The sequence below is a fragment of the Salvelinus sp. IW2-2015 genome, linkage group LG1 (genome assembly GCF_002910315.2).
Source record: "Salvelinus sp. IW2-2015 linkage group LG1, ASM291031v2, whole genome shotgun sequence".
NCBI lineage: Eukaryota > Metazoa > Chordata > Actinopteri > Salmoniformes > Salmonidae > Salvelinus > Salvelinus sp. IW2-2015.
In genome coordinates, this window is record NC_036838.1 from 2,409,646 (window position 1) to 2,430,913 (window position 21,268).

The window sequence follows — 21,268 nt, forward strand, 5'->3', positions numbered from 1 at the left end:
AAAACAGTTGGGAAATTCCAGAAAATGATGTCATGGCTTTAGAAGCTTCTGATAGGCTAATTGACATCATTGAGTCAATTGGAGGTGTACCTGTGATATATTTCAAGGCCTACCTTCAAACTCAGTGCCTCTTTGCTGACATCATGGGAAAATCAAGAGAAATCAGCCAGTCCTCAGAAGAAAAATTGTAGACCTCCACAAGTCTGTTTCATACATGGAGCAATTTTCCAAATGCCTGGAAGGTACCCCATTCATCTGTACAAACAATAGTATGCAAGTATAAACACCATGGACCACGCAGCCGTCATACCGCTCGGAAGGAGAAGCGCTCTGTTTCCTAGAGATGACGTACTTTGGTGCGAAAAGTGCAAATCAATCCCAGAAACAACAGCAAAGGACCCTGTGAAGATGCTGGAGGAAACAGGTACAAAAGTATCTATATCCACAGTCCTATATCGATATAACCTGAAAGGCCTTTCAGCAAGGAAGAAGCCACTGCTCCAAAACCGCCATAAAGAAGCCAGACTACGGGTTGCAACTGCACATGGGGACAAAGATCGTACTTTTTAGAGAAATGTCCTCTGTCTGATGAAACAAAATAGAACTGTTTGGCCTAATAACCATCATTATGTTTGGAGGGAAAAGGAGGAGGCTTGCAAGCCTCAACATTCTCTGGTCATTCTTTGAACACCAAAAAACACCATGGGAATATGATGAAAGAAATAAAAGCTGAAATAAATCATTATCTCTACTATTATTCTGACATTTCACATTCTAAAATAAAGTGGTGATCCTAACTGACCTAAGACAGGGAATTTTTCAAGATTATATGTCAGGAATTGTGAAGAACGAGTTTAAATGTATTTGGCTAAGGTGTATGTAAACTTCCGACTTCATCTGTAACATTCCCACCCAGGGAATGAGAATGCACATTGTGGTCTGTAACAGCAGTGTAACCGCTTATACCCACAAAACCTCAAATTGCATTGCTTCAAACAAATTCAGCCTTTGATGATTCTCATAGTGACAAGTGACACTAGAGAGATGTAGCGAGGGGTCATTCTGAAGGACAATACGCCCGCAGGCTAAAACCCAACATCACWGGCTGAAACCCAAAGWCATTTTCTGAAACCCGACATCATTGGCTGAAAACCAGTAATTCGCTGAAACCCGACATCATTGGTTGTTCTATAGGACATACTGTAAACATTCAACACGGAACACAGCCCATGGGACGCACACAACCAGACCAAAGTCACATAGTTCTGTTACCCTGGCAACAACGTCTCATGGAGCTTCGGGGCTTGCTGACTAGAGGAATGATTGTTAGAGAAGTTCTGGTATTGATTAGAATATAGGATTTGCGTCATGTGTGACATATCGTTATGGTAACCACGCCATGCCTGGATATGACAGTACAAACAAACACAAGGAAAAACTTTGTCAATAGTTTAACATGATTTATTATAATAGTTTACCTGTTATTCAGCACTTTATCAAACTTGATATAGTGAGTTTAGTTGGCAAGATAGACCAACTGTGGGTTTAGTTGAAAATAAAGACAGGGGTTTGGGGTTAGCCTAGTGCTGGAAAAAAATGCTGCATTCCTGAAGCATATGTCTTAGATAGACTCCCCAGGCAGAGAGGAAATCTGACAGCCATTTTGGTTCCAGACTCAAACCTCTGATTAACAAAAAACAGCCAATCAGGATTATCACTCCTATTTAATCATCTAGTAAACACAGTCGCCTGCTCCATTCTCCTTCTTTCACACACACGCACACACATATTATAGAAAGAAGYCAAACCATTTTGATCCCGGACAATCCTACTGTCATGATCATGCTGCCATGYTAGCAGCTTGGAAAGAGCTAACGATTCCCAGCAGTCAATGTCAACTAGTGCTGTATGCCAGTTTGAATATGCTGAGTGTATGCTGTTCGTGGGTTCTTGCAGCYATGGCACTGCAAGTCAAGCTTGTCGTGTTGTGGACCCAAGTAAGTCCTGTCACTCTTCCTGCAGCAAGCCTCACAAGCTTCACTGTCCCCTTTTGTCCTCGACGCTCACATTTCCAACCCTGTTGTTGCCACCGCCACTGCTGTTATTGTTGTTGTTTTGTACTGTATCTGTATCTGTACTCTCTCTGTATATGGGTGTTACGTGTTTTTGTGWCCCCACCCACGCCAAACGTGTGTCCTCTTACCTCTTCTCTTCTGTTCCTCACAGCATGTGATTGCCATCCCGTGGGTGCTGCTGGCAAAACCTGTAACCAAACCACGGGTCAATGTCCCTGTAAAGACGGCGTGACTGGTATCACGTGCAACCGCTGCGCTAAAGGCTACCAGCAGAGCCGCTCGCCCATTGCCCCCTGCATAAGTACGATTTGAACCCCACCACAGTCTTTTCCTAGTTGCCTGAACTTGCGTCACCAGCCACCAGCCACCCATATTAAAACCTTGATCGAGATATGACTTTTGCCCATTCCATCTCTATGCTTGAAACTTTCATACACACCTCCACAAAGAAAACTTACAAAAAAGGAACAAACTCACTCAACTAACAACCAACTACACCCACCACCCACCACCCTCCCTCCTCCCTCCCTCCCTCCTCCCTCCCCTCCCTCCCTCCCTCCCTCCCTCCTCCCTCCCTCTCCTCCCCCCTTCCTCCCTCCCTCCCTCCCCTCCCTCCCTCTCCTCCCACCCACCCCCCACTCTGTCCTGGCTTGACAAACTCACACTACATGGCACAGAATCCTACTCTTCTTCTTTCTCTCTTCCATTGGTTTCCTCAGACAAGCATTTAGTCACAGTGTTCTGACCAACCGGTAAATCTGAAAGCTAAAATAAACAAATCATCCCCCAGAATCCTCTGTGAAGTCTCAACCTCCCCATGTTGACAGTCCCCATAAATCCAACAGTGCCAAGTCCAGGTCCAGAGCCAAGTTAACGAACACCAACTTTAGGATCCACCAGTGTCCCTCATTGGCTGAACAGGGAAAAGGGCCAATGACCAAGGGCAATCAGCATCTCAAAACAAAAATAAAATGGCTGCCACTTTAGCTTAATTATTTGGCATTTGTTTTCAGACTCCCAAACAATACATTTTAATTGCTGATTTTGGTCAATAAAATTATGATTCAGAGGTCAAATAAAAGCTATTATGAAATGAATTCTTCCGAAGGGATATTTTTGGCCAATGTCCAAGCCAAGGGGATAATTAAACCTARAAACTCCATTGGAATCGGATATCTTTGATTTTCCTGGGAAAGTCGCGCCACTCGGTCGGAGGTGTGAACCTTGGAGATGCTGAGGTCCCAGCGATCAGATCAACACAAATATTTAGTTTCTTCAATAATTGCTAAATAATCTTTTTTAAAGCCCTTCCCATTAACATTTAGCGATACTAAAACCTCCTGCCAATTTCAGTTTTAACAGGGAGGGATAAAATGTCATATCTCTGACTTCATATACTTTCCAATGTAGAGGGTCGTAAATCAGACCATACGAGTCGATTATGAGAAACAGGCTCATTATTATTATGTGATCTGGCACACGTGGCTGAATCCTGATCGGCTATCAGGGCTTGGCAGGTCGATTAGCAGTGACACAGAGTAATCAGTAGAGAGTAAAAACCACATGGCCTCTGGCAGCAATTCTTTTTCTTGTCACAAGACAAATGCTTGCATTCTTAATGAGAAAAAAACAAATTAGGCCTGTATAAATTAAACAATTAAGGGAAAGGGATACCTAATCAGTTGCACAACTGAATGCATTCAACCGAAATGTGTCTTCCGCATTTAACCCAACCCCTCTGAATCAAAGAGGCACAGGGGGCTGCCTTAATCGACGTCCACGTCATCMGCGACCGGGGAGCAGTTGTTGTTGGGGGTTAACTGCCTTACTCAAAGGCAGTACGGCAGCAACCTTTTGGTTACTGGCCCAAAACTCTTAACCACTAGGTTACTTGCCGCCGCTATGATTAGTACACTTTTAGATTCATAATGTTTATATACAGTATACAGTACTAGACTATACTACATGATTGGGATAAGTCCTAATCAAATCAGAGGCGTTGAGCAAAATACTTGATTCTTTCTTCCTTTACCACACAGAATCTTCATCTACAGTGGCGTGCGAAATTATTCACCCCCTTTGGCATTTTTCCTATTTTGTTGCCTTACAACCTGAAATTAAAATACATTTTTGGGGGGTTTGTCTCATTTGATTGACACAACATGCCTACCACCTTGAAGATGCAAAATATTTTTTATTGTGAAACAAACAAGAAATAAGACAAAAAACTGAAAACTTGAGTGTACATAACTATTCACCCCCCCAAAGTCAATACTTAGTAGAGCCACCTTTTGTAGAAATTACAGCTGCAAGTCTCTTGGGGTATGTCTCTATAAGCTTGGCACATCTAGCCACTGGGATTTTTGCCCATTCTTCAAGGCAAAACTGCTCCAGCTCCTTCAAGTTGGATGAGTTCCTGCTGGTGTACAGCAATCTTTAAGTCAAACCATAGATTCTCAATTGGATTGAGGTCTGGGCTTTGACTAGGCCATTCCAAGACATTTAAATGTTTCCCCTTAAACCACTCGAGTGTTGCTTTAGTAAGGTCATTGTCCTGCTGGAAGGTGAACTTCCGTCCCAGTCTCAAATCTCTGGAAGACAAACAGGTTTCCATCAAGAATTTCCCTGTATTTAGTGKKATCCATCATTCCTTCAATTCTGACCAGTTTCCCAGTCCCTGCCGATGAAAAAAATCCCCACAGCATGATGCTGCCACCACCATGCTTCACCGTGGGGATGGCGTTCTCAGGGTGATGGAATAGCGTTTTCCTTGATGGCCAAAAAGCAAAATTTTAGTCTCATCTGACCAGAGGACTTTCATCCATATGTTTGGGGAGTCTCCCACATGCCTTTTGGGGAACACCCAACGTGTTTGCTTATTTTTTTCTTTAAGCAATGGCTTTTTTTCTGGCCACTCTTCTGTAAAGCCCAGCTCTGTGGCATGTACGGCTTAAAGTGGTCCTGTGGACAGATACTCCAATCTCCACTGTGGAGCTTTGCAGCTCCTTCAGGGTTATCTTTGGTCTCTTTGTTGCCTCTCTGATTAATGCCCTCCTTGCCTGGTCTGTGAGTTTTGGTGGGTGGCCCTCTCTTGGCAGGTTTGTTGTGGTGCCATATTCTTCCCAATTTTTAATAATGGATTTAATGGTGCTCTGTGGGATGTTTAAAGTTTCTGATATTTTCTTATAACCCAACCCTGATCTGTACTTCTCCACAACTTTGTCCCTGACCTGTTTGGAGAGCTCCTTGGTCTTCATGGTGCCGCTTGCTTGGTGGTGCCCCTTGCTTAGTGGTGTTGCAGACTCTGGGGGCTTTCACAACAGGTGTATATATACTGAGATCATGTGACAGATCATGTGACACTTAGATTGCACACAGGTGGACTTTATTTAATTAATTATGTGACTTCTGAAGGTAATTGGTTACACCAGATCTTATTTAGAGGCTTCATAGCAAAGGGGGTGAATACATACATACGCACGCACCACTTTTCCGTTTTTCATTATTATAATTTTTTTAAACAAGTAATTATTTTCATTTCACTTCACAAATTTTGACTATTTTGTGTATGTGTATTACATGAAATCCAAATAAAAATATATTTAAATTACAGGTTGTAATGCAACAAAATAGGAAAAACGCCAAGGGGGGTGAATACTTTTGCAAGGCACTGTATGCATGGCCGCCAATACACTGCTATTGTACTCTTTTCCTTTCCTGTGTATCTTATCTATCTTGCCACCCTTTCCTTTTATCTATGTGTTCTCATTCAACTGTATATGTGCTTCTCTGTCCTTGCTTCCCCTCGCTGCTTACACACCTGTTTCGGCGGTTTTATCCCCCTTTTTGCCGCCAATGTAACAAAATGCATTATGTTTTATATCTATTGTTATCTAATGTTACCATCCTGCTCCTTTGGAGATAAGAGGAGCTCTTTTCATGCATGGCTTCATTCAATGTCAACTTCCTGCCTCTGTAAATAGCCTACACGAGAGAGTGAAGGAGAGCTGAGAGAATGAATGTAAAACCGCAGATACCTCGTCGTGGGGGCGAATAGAGGCGTGAGGGGAGAGACATTACAGATTTCACCCCCCCCCCCTGATATCGCCCCTCCAGATCTTAAGATTTAATCTCGCTGTTCCCCTTTGATCTGATCTGCCAGGTAGCTCCACCTGTATGGCATTCATATTAGGAAGTCCTCAGTTCTCAGACTTCCTAATATGGATGCTGTACAGCTGAGAGAGTAAATCTCTACAGGCGAAACCTAACTAGTTACCATCCCTTCGTACAGTTACCCCACACAGCACGTCTACATCTACTGAGAAACTGTAGGTTGTACACTAATACTAAAGCTTGTCTGCTGGAAAATAAACACTCTTATTGTATTGTATACTCTTGTCATATATTACATGACTCTTTCAACAAAATAACGGTTGTCTTTAATTCTATGTCAAATGCATGAAAACATAATGAAGCTAACTTTTGTCTGTGTTTGTGCGGTGTTTTTACCTGGAAACAGAGATTCCCGTTGTTCCCCCGACAACCACAGCCAGCAGTACAGAGGAGCCAGCAGGTGAGTGGCTCCAGTCTCAGTCTCAGTCCGTATCTCTCACTATACTGCTTGTGTGATCCTAATTCCTCTGCAAAATGGGATTATCAGAACATGTTCTTGACACTCATTTGTTGATATCAAACTGTTTAAATTCCACTGGCTACACCTGTGGATACCCATAATGCCTTTAGCTAGGATTTGGTTTATAGTGTGTATTTAGGCTGAACAGAAAACAGAAAGAACCGCTCTCCCTTCTCTTCTATCCCCACCCCTTCTAACTAAACATTTCCTTCACGTGAAATGTTAGAGCGAGTACAGTTTAAATTGGATCCCCGTTGCCTTACCCCTCACTCCCCTCGTTAGAAGTTCATAAATATTAAATCAATTAGCCGTTGCCTTGGGATGTAGCTCCTTTAATCTTGCACTCTTCATCCAATTAGCTGTGTAACTGGAACGCAGTGGGGTGTTGGCACGGCAACGCTCTGGGCCTTGATATTGTTGATCTGTTGATTTTGTCTCTCTAAGAGGAAAAGAGAGGAATTTGGGTCTCTGGTGCTAATCAGGGAAGCGCGCTCTTTCTCGAATTCAGGAGAGATGATACAGTAGCTTGTTCAGAGGGGATTTCTTCCAAATTATACAGCGTGCATCACTCTCCCACCAGCTACTGTCAAAACACAGCAGTACTGTGTATATATCATTTAATGGACTACTTCCTTAGTTAAATCTTATTAATTAACATGGAGAGATTAAATGGAAACTGATGGAACTGTTATATAAACACCTGTTAAACTTGAAAATGAAGCTAGAGACATGGTATGAGATATAAACTATTCAGGAAAGAATGTTYAGAACTGCATTACAAATGAACAAAGATGGCAATGAAGATTTGTCACTAGTTAGTCACTACAAGAACCTGTCAGAGGGCAACACAGGCCACATACCTCTCCTTTGCCCCCGGCTTGTGGAAAGGTGTGGTCATAGCGGTGTTCCTCTCCCAGACAGAGAGAGCAATTGTAGCGTGCGAGAACGCCTGGCAGCTGTTCTCAGACCTCCCGTTGGACGTCTCTGCTGCGGTTCTGACAGATCAGATTAACAGGGAAGTGAGGTTACTGCTGGTGTTGGAGAGTAAAGCCCCCCCCCCCCCTCTTTGTCTTCTCTTTCCATCACTCCTCTTCTCTTCTGTCCCTGTTTCAGGCTTTTTTGTTGTTGCAATATCACCAAATCAATACAACAGGTGTAGGGTGTACAACAACCTTACCGTGAAATGCTTAATTACAAGCCCTTAACCAACAATGCAGTTTTAAGAAAAGACAGTTAAGAAAATATTGACTAAATAAACTAAAGTAACACAATAAAAGGACAATAATAAAGCTATATACAGGGGGTACCGGTACCAAGTCAATGTGCGGGGGTACAGGTTAGTCGAGGTAACTTGTACATGTAGGTACGGGTAAAGTGACTATGCATAGATAATAAACAACGAGTAGCAGCAGTGTGAAAACCAAATAGTCCGGGTGGCCATTTTATTATTTGTTCAGCAGTCTTATGGCTTGGGGGTAGAAGCTGTTAAGGAGCCTTTTGGACCTAGACTAGGCGCTTTGGTACCGCTTGCCATGCGGAAGCAGAGAGAACATGACATGGGTGACTGGAGTCTTTGACCATTTTTTGGGCCTTCCTCTGACACCGGCCTTCCTCTGGGCCTTCCTCTGACACCGCCTAGTATATAGGTCCTGGAAGGCAGGAAGCTTGGCCTCAGTGATGTACTGGACCATACAGACTACCCTCTGTAGCGCCTTACGGTCGGACGCCGAGCGGTTGCCATACCAGGCAGTGATGCAACTGGTCAGGATGCTCTCGATGGTGCAGCTGTATAACTTTTTAAGGATCTGGGGAGCCATCTTTTCAGTCTCCTGAGGGGGAAAAGGCATTGTCGTGCCCTCTTCACAACTGTCTTGGTGTGTTTGAACCATGATAGTTTGTTGGCAATGTTCACACCAAAGAACTTGAAACTCTCGACCCACTCCACTTCAGCCCCGTCGATGTAAATGGGGGCGTGTTCGGCCCTCCTTTTCCTGTAGTCCATCATCATCTCCATTGTCTTGTTCACGTTGAGGGAGAGGTACGCACCGCTGAGGGGCACGCACCTCTGAGGGTTCCCTGTGTTAAGGGTCACTGTGGCAGATGTGTTGTTGTCTACCCTTACCACCCGGGGGCGGCCCGTCAGGAAGTCCAGGATCCAGTTGCAGAGGGAGGTGTTCAGTCCCAGGGTCCTTAGCTCAGTGATGAGTTTTGTGGGCACTAGGGTGTTGAACGCTGAGCTGTAGTCAACAGCATTCTGATATAGGTGTTATTTTTGTCCAGGTTGGAAAGGGCAGTGTGGAGTGCGATTGAGATTGCATCATCTGTGATCATCATCTCTTGGGGCGGTATGCGAATTGGAGTGGGTCTAGGGTTTCCGGGATGATGGTGTTGATGTGCGCCATGACCAGCCTTTCAAAGCATTTCATGGCTACCGACGTGAGTGCTACGGGGCAGTAGTCATTTGGGCAGGTTACCTTCGCTTTCTTGGGCACAGGGACTATGGTGGTCTGCTTGAAATGTAGGTATTACAGACTCTGTCAGGGAGAGGTTGAAAATGTCAGTGAAGACACTTGCCAGTTGGTCCACGCATGCTCAGAGTACACATCCTCGTAATCCATCTGTTGATCTGTTTAAAGGTCTTGCTCACATCGGCTACGGAGAGCGTGATCACACAGTCGTCCGGAACAGCCGGTGCTCTCATGCATGCTTCAGTGTTGCTTGCCTCGAAGCGAGCATAAAAGGCATTTAGCCCGTCTGGTAGGCTCGCGTCACTGGGCAGCTCATGTCTGGGTTTCCCTTTGTAGTCTATAATAGTTTGCAAGCCCCGCCACATCCGACGAGCATCAGAGCCGGTGTAGTAGAAAAACTCTATTGGTAGATAGTGTCGTCTAACAGCTTATCATACCACAAGCGAGCAATACCTCAAGACTACCTTAATATTAGACATTGCGCACCAGCTGTTATTGACAAATAGACACACATCCCCTCCCTAGTCTGGGAGCAACATTATATCCTTCACATCCTTCCCTGGCTGAACTAAACAAACTGTGAGTTCCCATTTATTGTATCCTGAACAGTGAACACAGAGGTTTTCAAAAGGCAAAGGAATCCCTGGCTGATCAAGAACTCTCGATTTTCGACATCGCTTGATAATTCGCCATAGTTCTCGCTAGTTCCGTCGTCCCTGATTCTCTGCATTTGAGTGAGCATTAACGTGTAGGTGTTCTTGCGCAATAAGAGCTAAAGAACTCCCGTTATAATCGTATTGGTTAAACTGTGTCATCGGACCAATGTAAACATCATTATAGAGGAAACGTATAATGATACTGACCCCGTAACTCCGTATAACGTAATCACCTGGGGGAATTCCTGTACATACAACTTGAATGGGGCGACATACTATGAACATTCTATAGAAATGGGAGATGTTGAAATCAAGCAGATTGGTGGGGCACTTTGACTGACAGATTGTATCGGTCACGTCAGATTCCTGGGTAGACGGACAGAGGGCGGGACCACCCAGGCTTCCAAACCAGAGGATGCATAGCTTCATACATTACTGGGTCTGGACTGAGCCAACCACTGGAGGGCTTAGTACGTGGACAAATGGGATCTCATCCAATACATGATTGGTGACAGATGTGGTTGTTCTTATCAGGGCCTCACCACCAGTCCCACAAATGAGTGCCTATGTCGTTAGTGAAGCATATATATACTGAAAAAATATATAACATGCAAAAATGTAAAAGATTTTACTGAGTTACAGTTCATGTAACGAAATCATTCAATTGAAATAAATAAATTGGGCCCTAATCTATGGATTTCACATGACTGGGAATACCGATATGCATTTGTTGGTCACAGACACCTTAAAATAAAAGGTAGGGGCGTGGATCAGAAATCCAGTCAGTGTCTGGTGTGACCACCATTTACCTCATGCAGCACCACACATCTCCTTCTCATAGATTTGACCAGGCTGTTGATTGTGGCGTGTGGAATGTTGTCCCACTCCTCTTCAACGGCTGTGTGAAGTTGCTGGATATTGGCGGAAACTGGAACACATTGTCGAACACGTCGATCCAGAGCATCCCAGATATGCTCAATGGGTGGCATGTCTGGTGAGTATGCAGGCGATGGAAGAACTGGGACATTTTCAGCTTCAAGGAATTGTGTACAGATCCTTGCGACACGGGGCTGTGCATTATCATGCTGAAACATGAGGTGATGGCGGCGGATGAATGACACGTCAATGGGCCTTAGGATCTCATCTCTGTGCATTCAAATTGCCGTCGATAAAATCTCGGGCGACGCCACAGGTGAAGAAGCCGAATGTTACATGTGGTCTGCAGTTGTGAGGCCGGTTGGAAGTATTACCAAATTCTCTAAAATGACATTGGAGGCGGCTTATGGTAGAGAAATGAACAATACATTCTCTGGCAACAGCTCTGGTGGACATTCCTGCACTCAGCATGCCAATTGCACGCTCTCTCAAAACTTGAGACATCTGTGGCATTGTGTTGTGTGACAAAACTGTGTGGCCTTTTATTTTAGAGTGGCCTTTTATTGTCCCCAGCACAAGGTGCACCTGTGTAATAATCATGCTGTTTAATCAGCTTCTTGATATGCCACACCTGTCAGGTGGATGGATTATCTTGGCAAAGGAGAAATGCTCACTAACAGGGATGTAAAGAAATTTGTGCACACAATTTGAGACGGATAAGCTTTTTGTGCTTATTTCAGCTCAAGAAACCAACACTTTACATGTTGCATTTATATTTTTGTTCAGTGTATAGAGAGAGAGACATACAGACAGATGCAGATATATACATTGTTTTATCTAGATGGAGAGACTTTAAGTGATGAGTCATGACATTATTTCTACTTTGGTTTGTAAGGTAGGACTAAAGGAAAAGAAACCGGCATGCTTGGGGTGGGCTGATTATAGGCGAGGCTGGACAGCTGTGCAGCAGGTGCCTCCCCCCAACCCAACCCCATCGGAGTCGGTTGAGGGAAGTGGGGGGGGTATTCATTTGTCTCCAGCGATGTGTTCTGGGTTCCCCACCTCCCTGAGTACATGGAGGGGTGGAATGCATGGCGAATATCTCGGACGGCAAGGCCCAGACAAAACACATATTGTGCGGTTAGGTCACGGATAGTGTGAGTAGTCACTCCCCCTTGGTCCTCGCCTGACAGAGATGTCTGTAGAGCAGCGGAATGTGGAGGAGATTATAACAGCTGAGCTGACCACCATAATATCCACCAGTGACCACAACCAGGGTGGTATTAATTAGGCACGAAATGGAAGAAAAACAGTCATAATAGTTATAAAACGGGGAGTTACTGTCGAAAGACATCCAATGAGAAGCGTTCGTTTTCGGTTACAAAACGTTTTGGGGCGGTGTGCCCTTATGAACATGATCCAGGAAATGGGCCACGATGGTGATGATAAGAAAGACATGTTTTTTTTGTGGCTGGAATGGTTCAGGATTTGCGGTGAGACCCTCCCTGGATATTTGGGACATGAGTCTCTCTCTGGATCCACGCTACACACCCTGTTAAAACTCTCTGCTGCCTCACTGGGCTTTAGTGTTGTGTCATGGGATTTTATTATCTGCTCCGAGTTTAATATGAGAGAGAGAGAGTGAGAGGAGAGAGAAACGTTGACCCGAGAGAGAGGGAGAGAAAAAGAACGGGGAGAAAATAGCATCGTAATAGCATTGTATTGGCGTGTCATCATCATCGATACCAAACTCACAATATGATTTATGGCTTGGCAATCTCAGCCTGGCTCTCACAACATGAACACATTGGCATCTGCCTCTCACTCTCGTCTGTTGTCTGCATGTTGGGATGGAGCCAGCCTCATTGCCCACTGACTCCACTGAAACTCAATTGCAGTAATAGGGATGACCACATTCTTGTTTTCAGATTGGTTCCACAGAACATGCCGCCCAAAACAAACAACCCACAAAACCATCATGTCATGAATCATAAATAGACGCTTTCGCTCTGTTGTTTCCCAGCTCTGTCGCTCACTGGGATCGAAAACAACTTTCCCCTTACTTCAGGAGGAAGAAAGAATGAATGAAAGAGAGAGAAAGAGGCCGTGTCCGAAATCTGCCTACTACTTACAAAAACGGCATACTGTGTACTAGCCATACTACATACTATTTAGAATGTACTGTTTAGTAAAAATCTATTCAATAAGCAACAAATATCACCATACTGGACTCACCCATACTGAGAATACGTCATCTGATGTGCAACTGCACCGTTTCCCGCCATTCTATCATTATGGTACAGCACGTCTCACCATCAGCTGCTGTCAAACACGCCTGGATCTGAAAAGAGGATTCTCTTCCTCAATAGCACGCAGCAATTTTGTAGTAGATGAAAAGCCGAAACGAGTATGACATCCATACCATTTTTTTTAACATACTATAAAACGTTCTATTTTCACATACCAAAAATTCCTACTGTTTAGAACGCAATTATGGGTATTTGGACGTGGCCAGTGTTGTGTTTGAGACCACCTAAAGTGAGACCGATTCAAGACCAAGACCGGAGCAAATCGAGTCCTAGGCTGGAGGGGGGCGAGACCGAGTCAAGACCAAGTCAAGACCAAGTCAAGACCAAGTCAAGACCGAGACCAGACAAATGCAAGTCCAATTCAAGACCATGATTGTAATAGTGTCATATCGCCACGATAAGAGTTCAAAATGTTCTGTGTTCATATTTCAGAAGAACAGTTTGTTCTTCCTTACACAGCGACAAGACCGAGACACTCAATATTTGGTCTCGAGACGGGTCTCAAGGACTACAACACTGGACACGGCCAGAGAGAAGAAAGAAATGAAGAAACAAAGAAGAAGAAAGAAAGAAAACTATGAAGAAACCTCTCTTTGGACAGGGTCCAGCCCTACTGCAATGATTCCAGCAGCCCAACAGCCCAGGCACTGTGGCTATAATCTAATTACATGCTTTATTTGCCACAATTTGTCTCTCAATCAGTCTTGTTCACGGAGAAGAAAGAAGTAGGGAGGAGAAAGGCCTCCCCCATGCCCCTATTTACACCTCTTTGTTCCAGCTAAGCAGGTCCCTGTCACTGGGTCCTGTCTAGGTCTTTGCGCTACTTTTATCCATGTAGATAAAAGTCTGAAAAATGTGCCTAGGACTTAAAGACTGTAAGAGGGTGTCAATCAATCTCTCCCACTGCTAAAGAAGCACAGACACATCCAGGCGGCAAAGGAGCGTCTCTCAGCGTTTCTCCTTCCTCGCTCAAACAACCGAGAAACAAAGGGGACTACACCTCCCAGTAAGAGAGCGTAGAGAGGGGATGGAGAGAGGGGATGGAGAGAGGAGGCGCGGAGGGGAGGTACACAGAGCTCAGTGCCTCTGGACTAATTCCACTTCCCCTGACTAGAGTGTCCCACACAAAAGGTACATTTGTCCTCGCGGTGGGGGACTGCCTGGTCCTGTATGGGGATCTGGGGGTGCTCGTCTCAGGAGTACACTAATGGCCAACGAGAGCTATCAAAGGAAAGTATCATGATGCCATCAAGYGGGTTTATGGGAAAACAAAAGCAGCCTTTTCCACAGGCCCGGGTCGTCATTTACATGGGAATCAGGCGCCGCTCTGCCTAGTATAGACTCKAWMTRKWRRWKRMMMSCKWTTRTTCCKCTCACAACTACCTTCTCSAACCCCATCYGCTGAGACGATTTTGGGTTTACTTGAAATCCCTCACCCCGCCAACCAGCTTCGTCCTCTTCTAGTGTCCCCCCCAGCCACTCTCCCGCCCTCCTCTACTTTGGGTGCATTTTTCCTCGTTTCAGCGTTACCCAGGCAACCTCATTCAGCCAGAATATAAAGGGATGTATAAGGCAGGCATGGAGCAAGGACCTGGTCACAACAATGAAGTTTGTTCATATTCAGGCTGGCTGAAAGGTCTTATCCTTCCTCCTACCAGCCCATCACCCTGCTTAACACATCACCCCCTCCTCTACTCATCCTCCCCTCTCTCTCTCTCTCTCCCTTCATCTCTCACTTTGTGAAAATATAGCACTATTAAAACTTTTCAGAGGAGAGTTTAGAGGGAACTGTGCCGATACAGTACTCTGGATCCAATTTGTGTCAGTTAGAGAGTGAATAAAGGGAAACAAATTATTTTAATTTCTATGTTTGGCCTCGCGTCATGCACTCTTTACTGAAGGTGACTGGCTGTGTGACAGGGCAGCGTGGGGCAATCAGGAAAGCCTTGGCACCTTTTCTGTCTGTCAAGGTTAACTCAGAGAAGTGGGCTGTGTGGATATACACTTAAAGTCCCAGTAATTCATCACAAACCTGTACACTTTCCACATTACCTAACCAAACTGAGTTAAGGCAAGCAGTACTACTCTGGCCTGATGCATCTACCATAGTTGCTAAAACTGTGTTGGAATAAACTAAATATCTGAGCCAGCACAGTACAGTTCAGGGGCCTCATTTATAAATGTTGTGTACATATAAAATATACCCCTAAACATGCCTGCTCCCATTTTCCCGTAAAAGTTGCCATTTATAAAAACAGAACAAACTTTTCTAGWGGTTGAAGTATTGTATTGCAAACATGCAAGTATTGTGTGCAAAATCGGGGATATGATGACATGATTTTTCCACAAAACCTCCACAAAAAAACTGGAAAACATAACAACAAGATGCTGCCATTTGCCATTAGTGAGAAGAGTGAAAATCAATGTATTTTATTTTTGGAATCTAAAATAATTTGACATACAGTACCAGAAAGTAGTCATACRCCTRGACTTATTCCACATTTGTTGTGTTACAGTCTGAATTCAAAATGGATTGCAAAGTGAAAACATGTTTTTAGAATTRTTTGCAAATGTATTGAAAATTAAATACAGAAATAACTAAATTACATAAATATTCACACCCCTGAGTCAATACATGTTAGAATCACCTTTGGCAGTGATTACAGCTGTGAGTATTTCTGGGTAAGAGCTTTGCACACCTGGCTTGTACAATATTTGCCTATTYTTCTTTWWAAAAAATGTCAAGTTTGATCATTGCTAGACAGCCATTTTCAAGTCTTGCCATATATTTTCAAGACGATTTAAGTCAAAACTGTAACTAGGCCACTCAGGAACATTCAATGTCATCTTGGTAAGCAACTATTTTATTTTATTGTCATTCTGAAAGGTGAATTTGTCTCCCAGTGTCTGTTGGAAAGCAGACTGAACCAGGTATTCCGTTAGGATTTTGCCTGTGCTTGGCTCTATTCCGTTTCTTAGTCCTTGCCGATAACAAGCATACCCATAACATGATGCAGCAACCACCATGCTTGAAAATATAATGAGTGGTACTCAGTGATGTGTTGGAAATGCCCCAAACATAACACTTTGTATTCAGGACAAAAAGTTTATTTCATTGCCACATTTTTTGCAGCATAACTTTTGTGACTTGTTGCATACCATTGTTTTGTTTTGGAATATTTGTATTCTCTACAGGCTTCCTTATTTTCACTCTGTCAATTAGATTAGTATTGTGGAGTAACTACATCCTCAGTTTTCTCCTATCACAGCCATTAAACTTTGTAGCTGTTTTGAAGTCATGGTGAAATCCTTGAGCGGTTTCCTTCCTCTCCGGCAAATGAGTTAGGAAGGACGCCTGTATCTTTGTGGTGACTGGGTGTATTGATATACAATCCAAAGTGTAATTAATAACTTCACCATGCTCAAAGGTATATTCAATGTCTGTTAATTGTATTTGTTTACTCATCTACCAATACGTGCCTTTCTTTMCAAGGCATTGGAAAACCTCCCTGGTCTTTGTGYTTGAATCTGTGTATGAAATGTACTGTTCGACTGAGGGACCTTATAGATAATTGTATGTGTGGGGTACAAAGATGAGGTAGTCATTCAAAAATCATGTTAAACATTATTATTGGACACTCCTGAATTTATGTAGGCTTGCCATAACAAAGGGGTTGAATACTAATTGACTCAAGACATTTCAGCTTTTCATTTTTAATTCATTTCCACTTTGACATTATGAGGTATTGCATGTAGGCCTGTGGTTATTTTCATAACCGCTGCAGAATAAATTCCTCCTATTTTCTAGCCATGATCGGTTAATTTTCCCTAAGTAGCCATACAACAAATAAKGATGCATCTCCCATTTAATTGGGCCTAGTAGCCTAAATAGATTATCWGTTTTTTTAAGCTAAACTTGCTTTTTGCCCGAGTAACCTCTGGTGGCAGAGCATTCCATGATGACATGGCTCTATACATACTGTACAGTACCTAGCCTAAATAGATAGGCTATGTACAGTGCCTTCAGAAAGTATTCAGACCCCTTGACTTTCAGACCCCTTGACACAATACCCCATAATGACAAAGCAAAAACAGGTTTAGAATTTTTTGCTAATTTATAAAACGTAAAAAAAATTAAGATCACATTTACATAAGTATTCAGACCCTTCACTCAGTACTTTGTTGAAGCACCTTTGGCAGCGATTACAGCATAGAGTCTTGTGATGCTACAAGCTTGGCACACAGGTAATTTGGGAGTTTCTCCCATTCTTCTCTGCAGATCTTCTCAAGCTCTGTCAGTTGGATGGGACTTGCTGCACATCTATTTCAGGTCTCTCCAGAGATGTTCAATCAGGTTCAAGTCCGGGCTCTGGCTGGACCACTCAAGGACATTCAGAGACTGTCCCGAAGCCACTCCTGTGTTGTCTGACTTGTTGCTTAGGGTCGTTGTCCTGTTGGAAGGTGAAACTTCGCCCAGTCTGAGGTCTTGAGCGACTCTGGAGCAGGTTTTCATCAAGGATCTCTCTGTACTTTGCTCATTCATCTTTGCCTCATCCTGACTAGTCTCCTTGTCCCTGCTGCTGAAAAACATCTCCACAGCATGATGCTGCCACCCACATGCGTTCACCGTAGGTGAGGGCCAGGTTTCCCCAGATGTACGATTGGCATTCAGGCCAAAGAGTTCAATCTGGTTTCATCATCCAGAGAATCTTGTTTCTCATGGTCTGAGAGTCTTTAGGTGCCTTTTGGCAAGATCCAAGCAGGCTGCATGTGCCTTTTACTGAGAGTGGCTTCCGTCTGGCCACTACCATAAAGGCCTGATGGTGGAGTGCTGCAGAGATGGTGTCCTTCTGGAAGTTCTTCCATTTCCACAGAGGAACACTAGAGCTCTGTCAGAGAGACCATTAGGTTCTTGGTCACCTCCCTGACCAAGGCCCTTCTCCTCCGATTGCTCAGTTTGGCCGGGCTGCCAGCTCTAGGAAGAGTCTAAGTGGTTCCAAACATTTTCCATTTAAGAATGATGGAGCCACTGTGTTCTTGGGGACCTTCAATGCTGCAGAAATGTTTGTTACCCTTCCCAGATCTGTGCCTCGACACAATCCTGGCTCTCGGAGCTCTATGGACAATTCCTTTCGACGTCATGGCTTGGTTTTTGTTCTGACATGCACTGTCAACCGTGGGACCTTATATAGACAGGTGTGTGCCTTTCCAAATCATGTCCAATCAATTGAATTTACCACAGGTGGACTCCAAGATGTAAAAAAATCTCAAGGATGATCAATGGAAACAGGATGCACCTGAGCTGAATTTCGAGTCTCATAGCAAGTACTTATGTAAATAAGGTATTTCTGTTTTTTATTTTTAATACATTTGCAAACATTTCTAACAACCTGTTTTRGCTTTGTCATTATGAGGTTATTGTGTGTAGATTGCTTAGGATTTTTTAGTTTTTAATCCATTTTACTATAACAACAAAAAAGTTAACGGTCTGAATACTTTCCGAAGGCACTGAGTTTCTAGTTTTTGCAGTAGCAAATGTGATCCCATAGGCAGGGCAGATTATAACATACAGTCGAATTTCACAGGTGAACAGACAGTTGATCTTTTACATTGAAGTATGCATGTACAGTAGCCTACTGTAATAATAAAAAATGGTACGCTAGACAATGTTACAGAATTCACGACAGTCCGGAATATTTTGGTAAAAAGTCGATACAAAACATTGTTGAATTCAAACGTTCTGCTGACAGGTCTAAATTAATTTTCCATWGTTTTTTCTTTCAGAAACTGTCACAATCATTTGCCAAATACAGAATAAATTACTGCAAAAGATAAACATTCTGGTAACACCTCCATAAACATTTGATAACGTTTATTTTTMAATTCTAATAGTTCCAGATTATACAGCAAATAAATACGTTAATTGTAACCATAAAAGGTGAATGCAGGGCGTTTCCATGCAGAGTTATAATGCACGTTCTCGCGCGCAGTTTTACGACGGGCTGATTTATAACGGGAAACATGCATATGTATGGRGTGCGCCAAGATAATAAATATAAATATTTTTAGATGTACGTATTATTTTCAGAAATTGCACATGCAGATATTTAGTCTGACATTTACGCAATGGTTATAAATGAGGCCCATGGCCGGTCCCTAGCTGTGTCAGGTATTTATTTGTTCACTGTGGAGGAGTGGACACCAGAAAGGGCTTTGGTTAACGCTTCATGGGCCGCTAATTTCCTTCCTGACCTCCCTTTGTCGTGGCTATGACCCCCTACCTCCAGTCACGCTCCCTCACTACTCACTATACGATGCACTTGGCCACCTTGGTAAAAAGCTAAAGCAATACCTCATAGAAAATGAACTACTAAACCGTAAACCATAGGTTCCCTAATTGGCAATAAAAATGCCCAATTGACACGCGGCCCTGGGGGGGAGGTTCTCAGAAGGGCGGGGTTTGGGAGGCGAGTTAGAAAAGAGAATATTTGTAGTTTGGTAATAAGGAGTCAGATGAGGTGCCTAGGTGTGGGTGTATATGTGGTTTTTAAATTTTAACGTAATGTTAGGTGTGATTGGAGGGACATAGCGGAACTGAGTTGAACAAAGAGGAAAAGGAGTATTGGCATAAGGCGTGAGAAAGATGTATTTGATTTTGTGTTGGTGGCAAAAAAATGATATTAAGGAAATAATGTATATACATAGATTCTTAATACATTTTTTTTATATTAGAATATATACTATTAACAATGTTTTTTGCACACCCCAAACTCAATAAACACACATATTATCGTATATCTATATATAATTATATATATATATATATATAATATATAAAATAGAAAGGCAATCTGGATAAATCTTCTTATTGAATTATTTGCATATGTGAAGAAATCATGTTGAGTAGAGGCCCTGTTGAGGATTCCACATTCGTTTTTTAGTATAGAGTTTGGATTTTATTTTGCCTACAGTGCATTTATATGATAGAAACATTAGCATCATCTTTTTTAACACCACCCAAAATGACCGTGACCGTGACTGACACTGACAAAACTGAGAAGAAGAAAGATGATCTGGTCTTGAATGCAAATTAGCCCAGGCCCTAATGAAAGAGACACCACATTTCTAACAATTTAGGAGGAATATTAAGTACACCAGATTGAAACTTATTAGGAGGAGTATATATATATATACCAAGATTGGACTGTTGGATATATAGTAAATATTATACACAGCAGAATTATTAGTGAGGGAAAATATCAAAATTTTCCTGTACAATGTTATAATGCATTATATTCACAAACAGAATTGTACATTATTAGGAGGAGTAATTAATATGATACAACAAATCACTTGGTAGTTGTTGCAGGACCAGTATATTAGAATATGGTAGATGATTAAGATATATTAAAAAGTAACAATATATATATTATTTATATTTAACTGACCTAAGCGATTTGTTGGGATACTCATTTCTGATTGGTTAGAAGGGAGATTCTAAAAGGATAAAATAGATGATTTTAAGTAGAATAAAGAGATAGAAAACAAAGTTGGTAAAAGAAGTTTAAGTACAGATACTAAGAAAATATCTTTAGTTAGTATTGAGAGGGGAGTCAACCTTTGCAATCATTATTGCAAATTATATTCATCTGCGAGTACTGTAGTAAAGATCACTACTTTGCTAACAAGTGAAGAAAAATGGGTCATAAAACACGTAAATGATTAATCCAGTCAGACACTCTAAACACGAAATTGGTATTCACACATGATATGAATTGCAGGTTTCAACTCAGGCGAATAATGTTCTAGCTTACATGTAAGCAATTGATGTTTTGTTTTGGCCATGCAAGAGACCATTTTTTTGGAGTAGCGAGTATGATTGACATGAGAGTAGGCGATAGTGGTGAGAATGCATACGAACACAAATAAAGTTTTGCTCGCGTTCGCGATACTGTTTCAGGGACGGTCAGCATGGCCATTGTGGGCTATATGCTGCTCCAATCACTCATATGAACTTTGCGATAGTTTGACCAGACTGTAGTTTCAAGAGATGGTGTTGCGGTGTCCATAGATATATGATATAGTTGTCAGATATTTGCCTAGGTTCAAACTAGAAACAAACTATCCTGAATAAAAATATAACACACTAAATGCAACATGCTCATAAGTGGTTTATGGTTCCTGTTGTTTACCAGTTGGCTCTGAATAGAGAAACATGACGGATAATGTTTACATATGGCACAAAGTGAGT

General features: G+C 42.7%; 1 protein-coding gene across 1 annotated transcript in view; it reads left to right on the plus strand.

Annotated features, from left to right (window-relative positions):
• Positions 1-1,958: 1,958 nt before the first annotated feature.
• Positions 1,959-21,268, plus strand: part of LOC111979940 (netrin-1-like) — a 39,916-nt gene continuing 20,606 nt past the window's right edge. Inside the window, exons 1-2 of the mRNA XM_024010667.2 lie at positions 1,959-2,376; positions 6,595-6,648. Of these exons, the coding sequence (XP_023866435.2) occupies positions 1,959-2,376; positions 6,595-6,648 (472 nt within the window). The remainder of the gene's footprint in view (positions 2,377-6,594; positions 6,649-21,268) is intronic.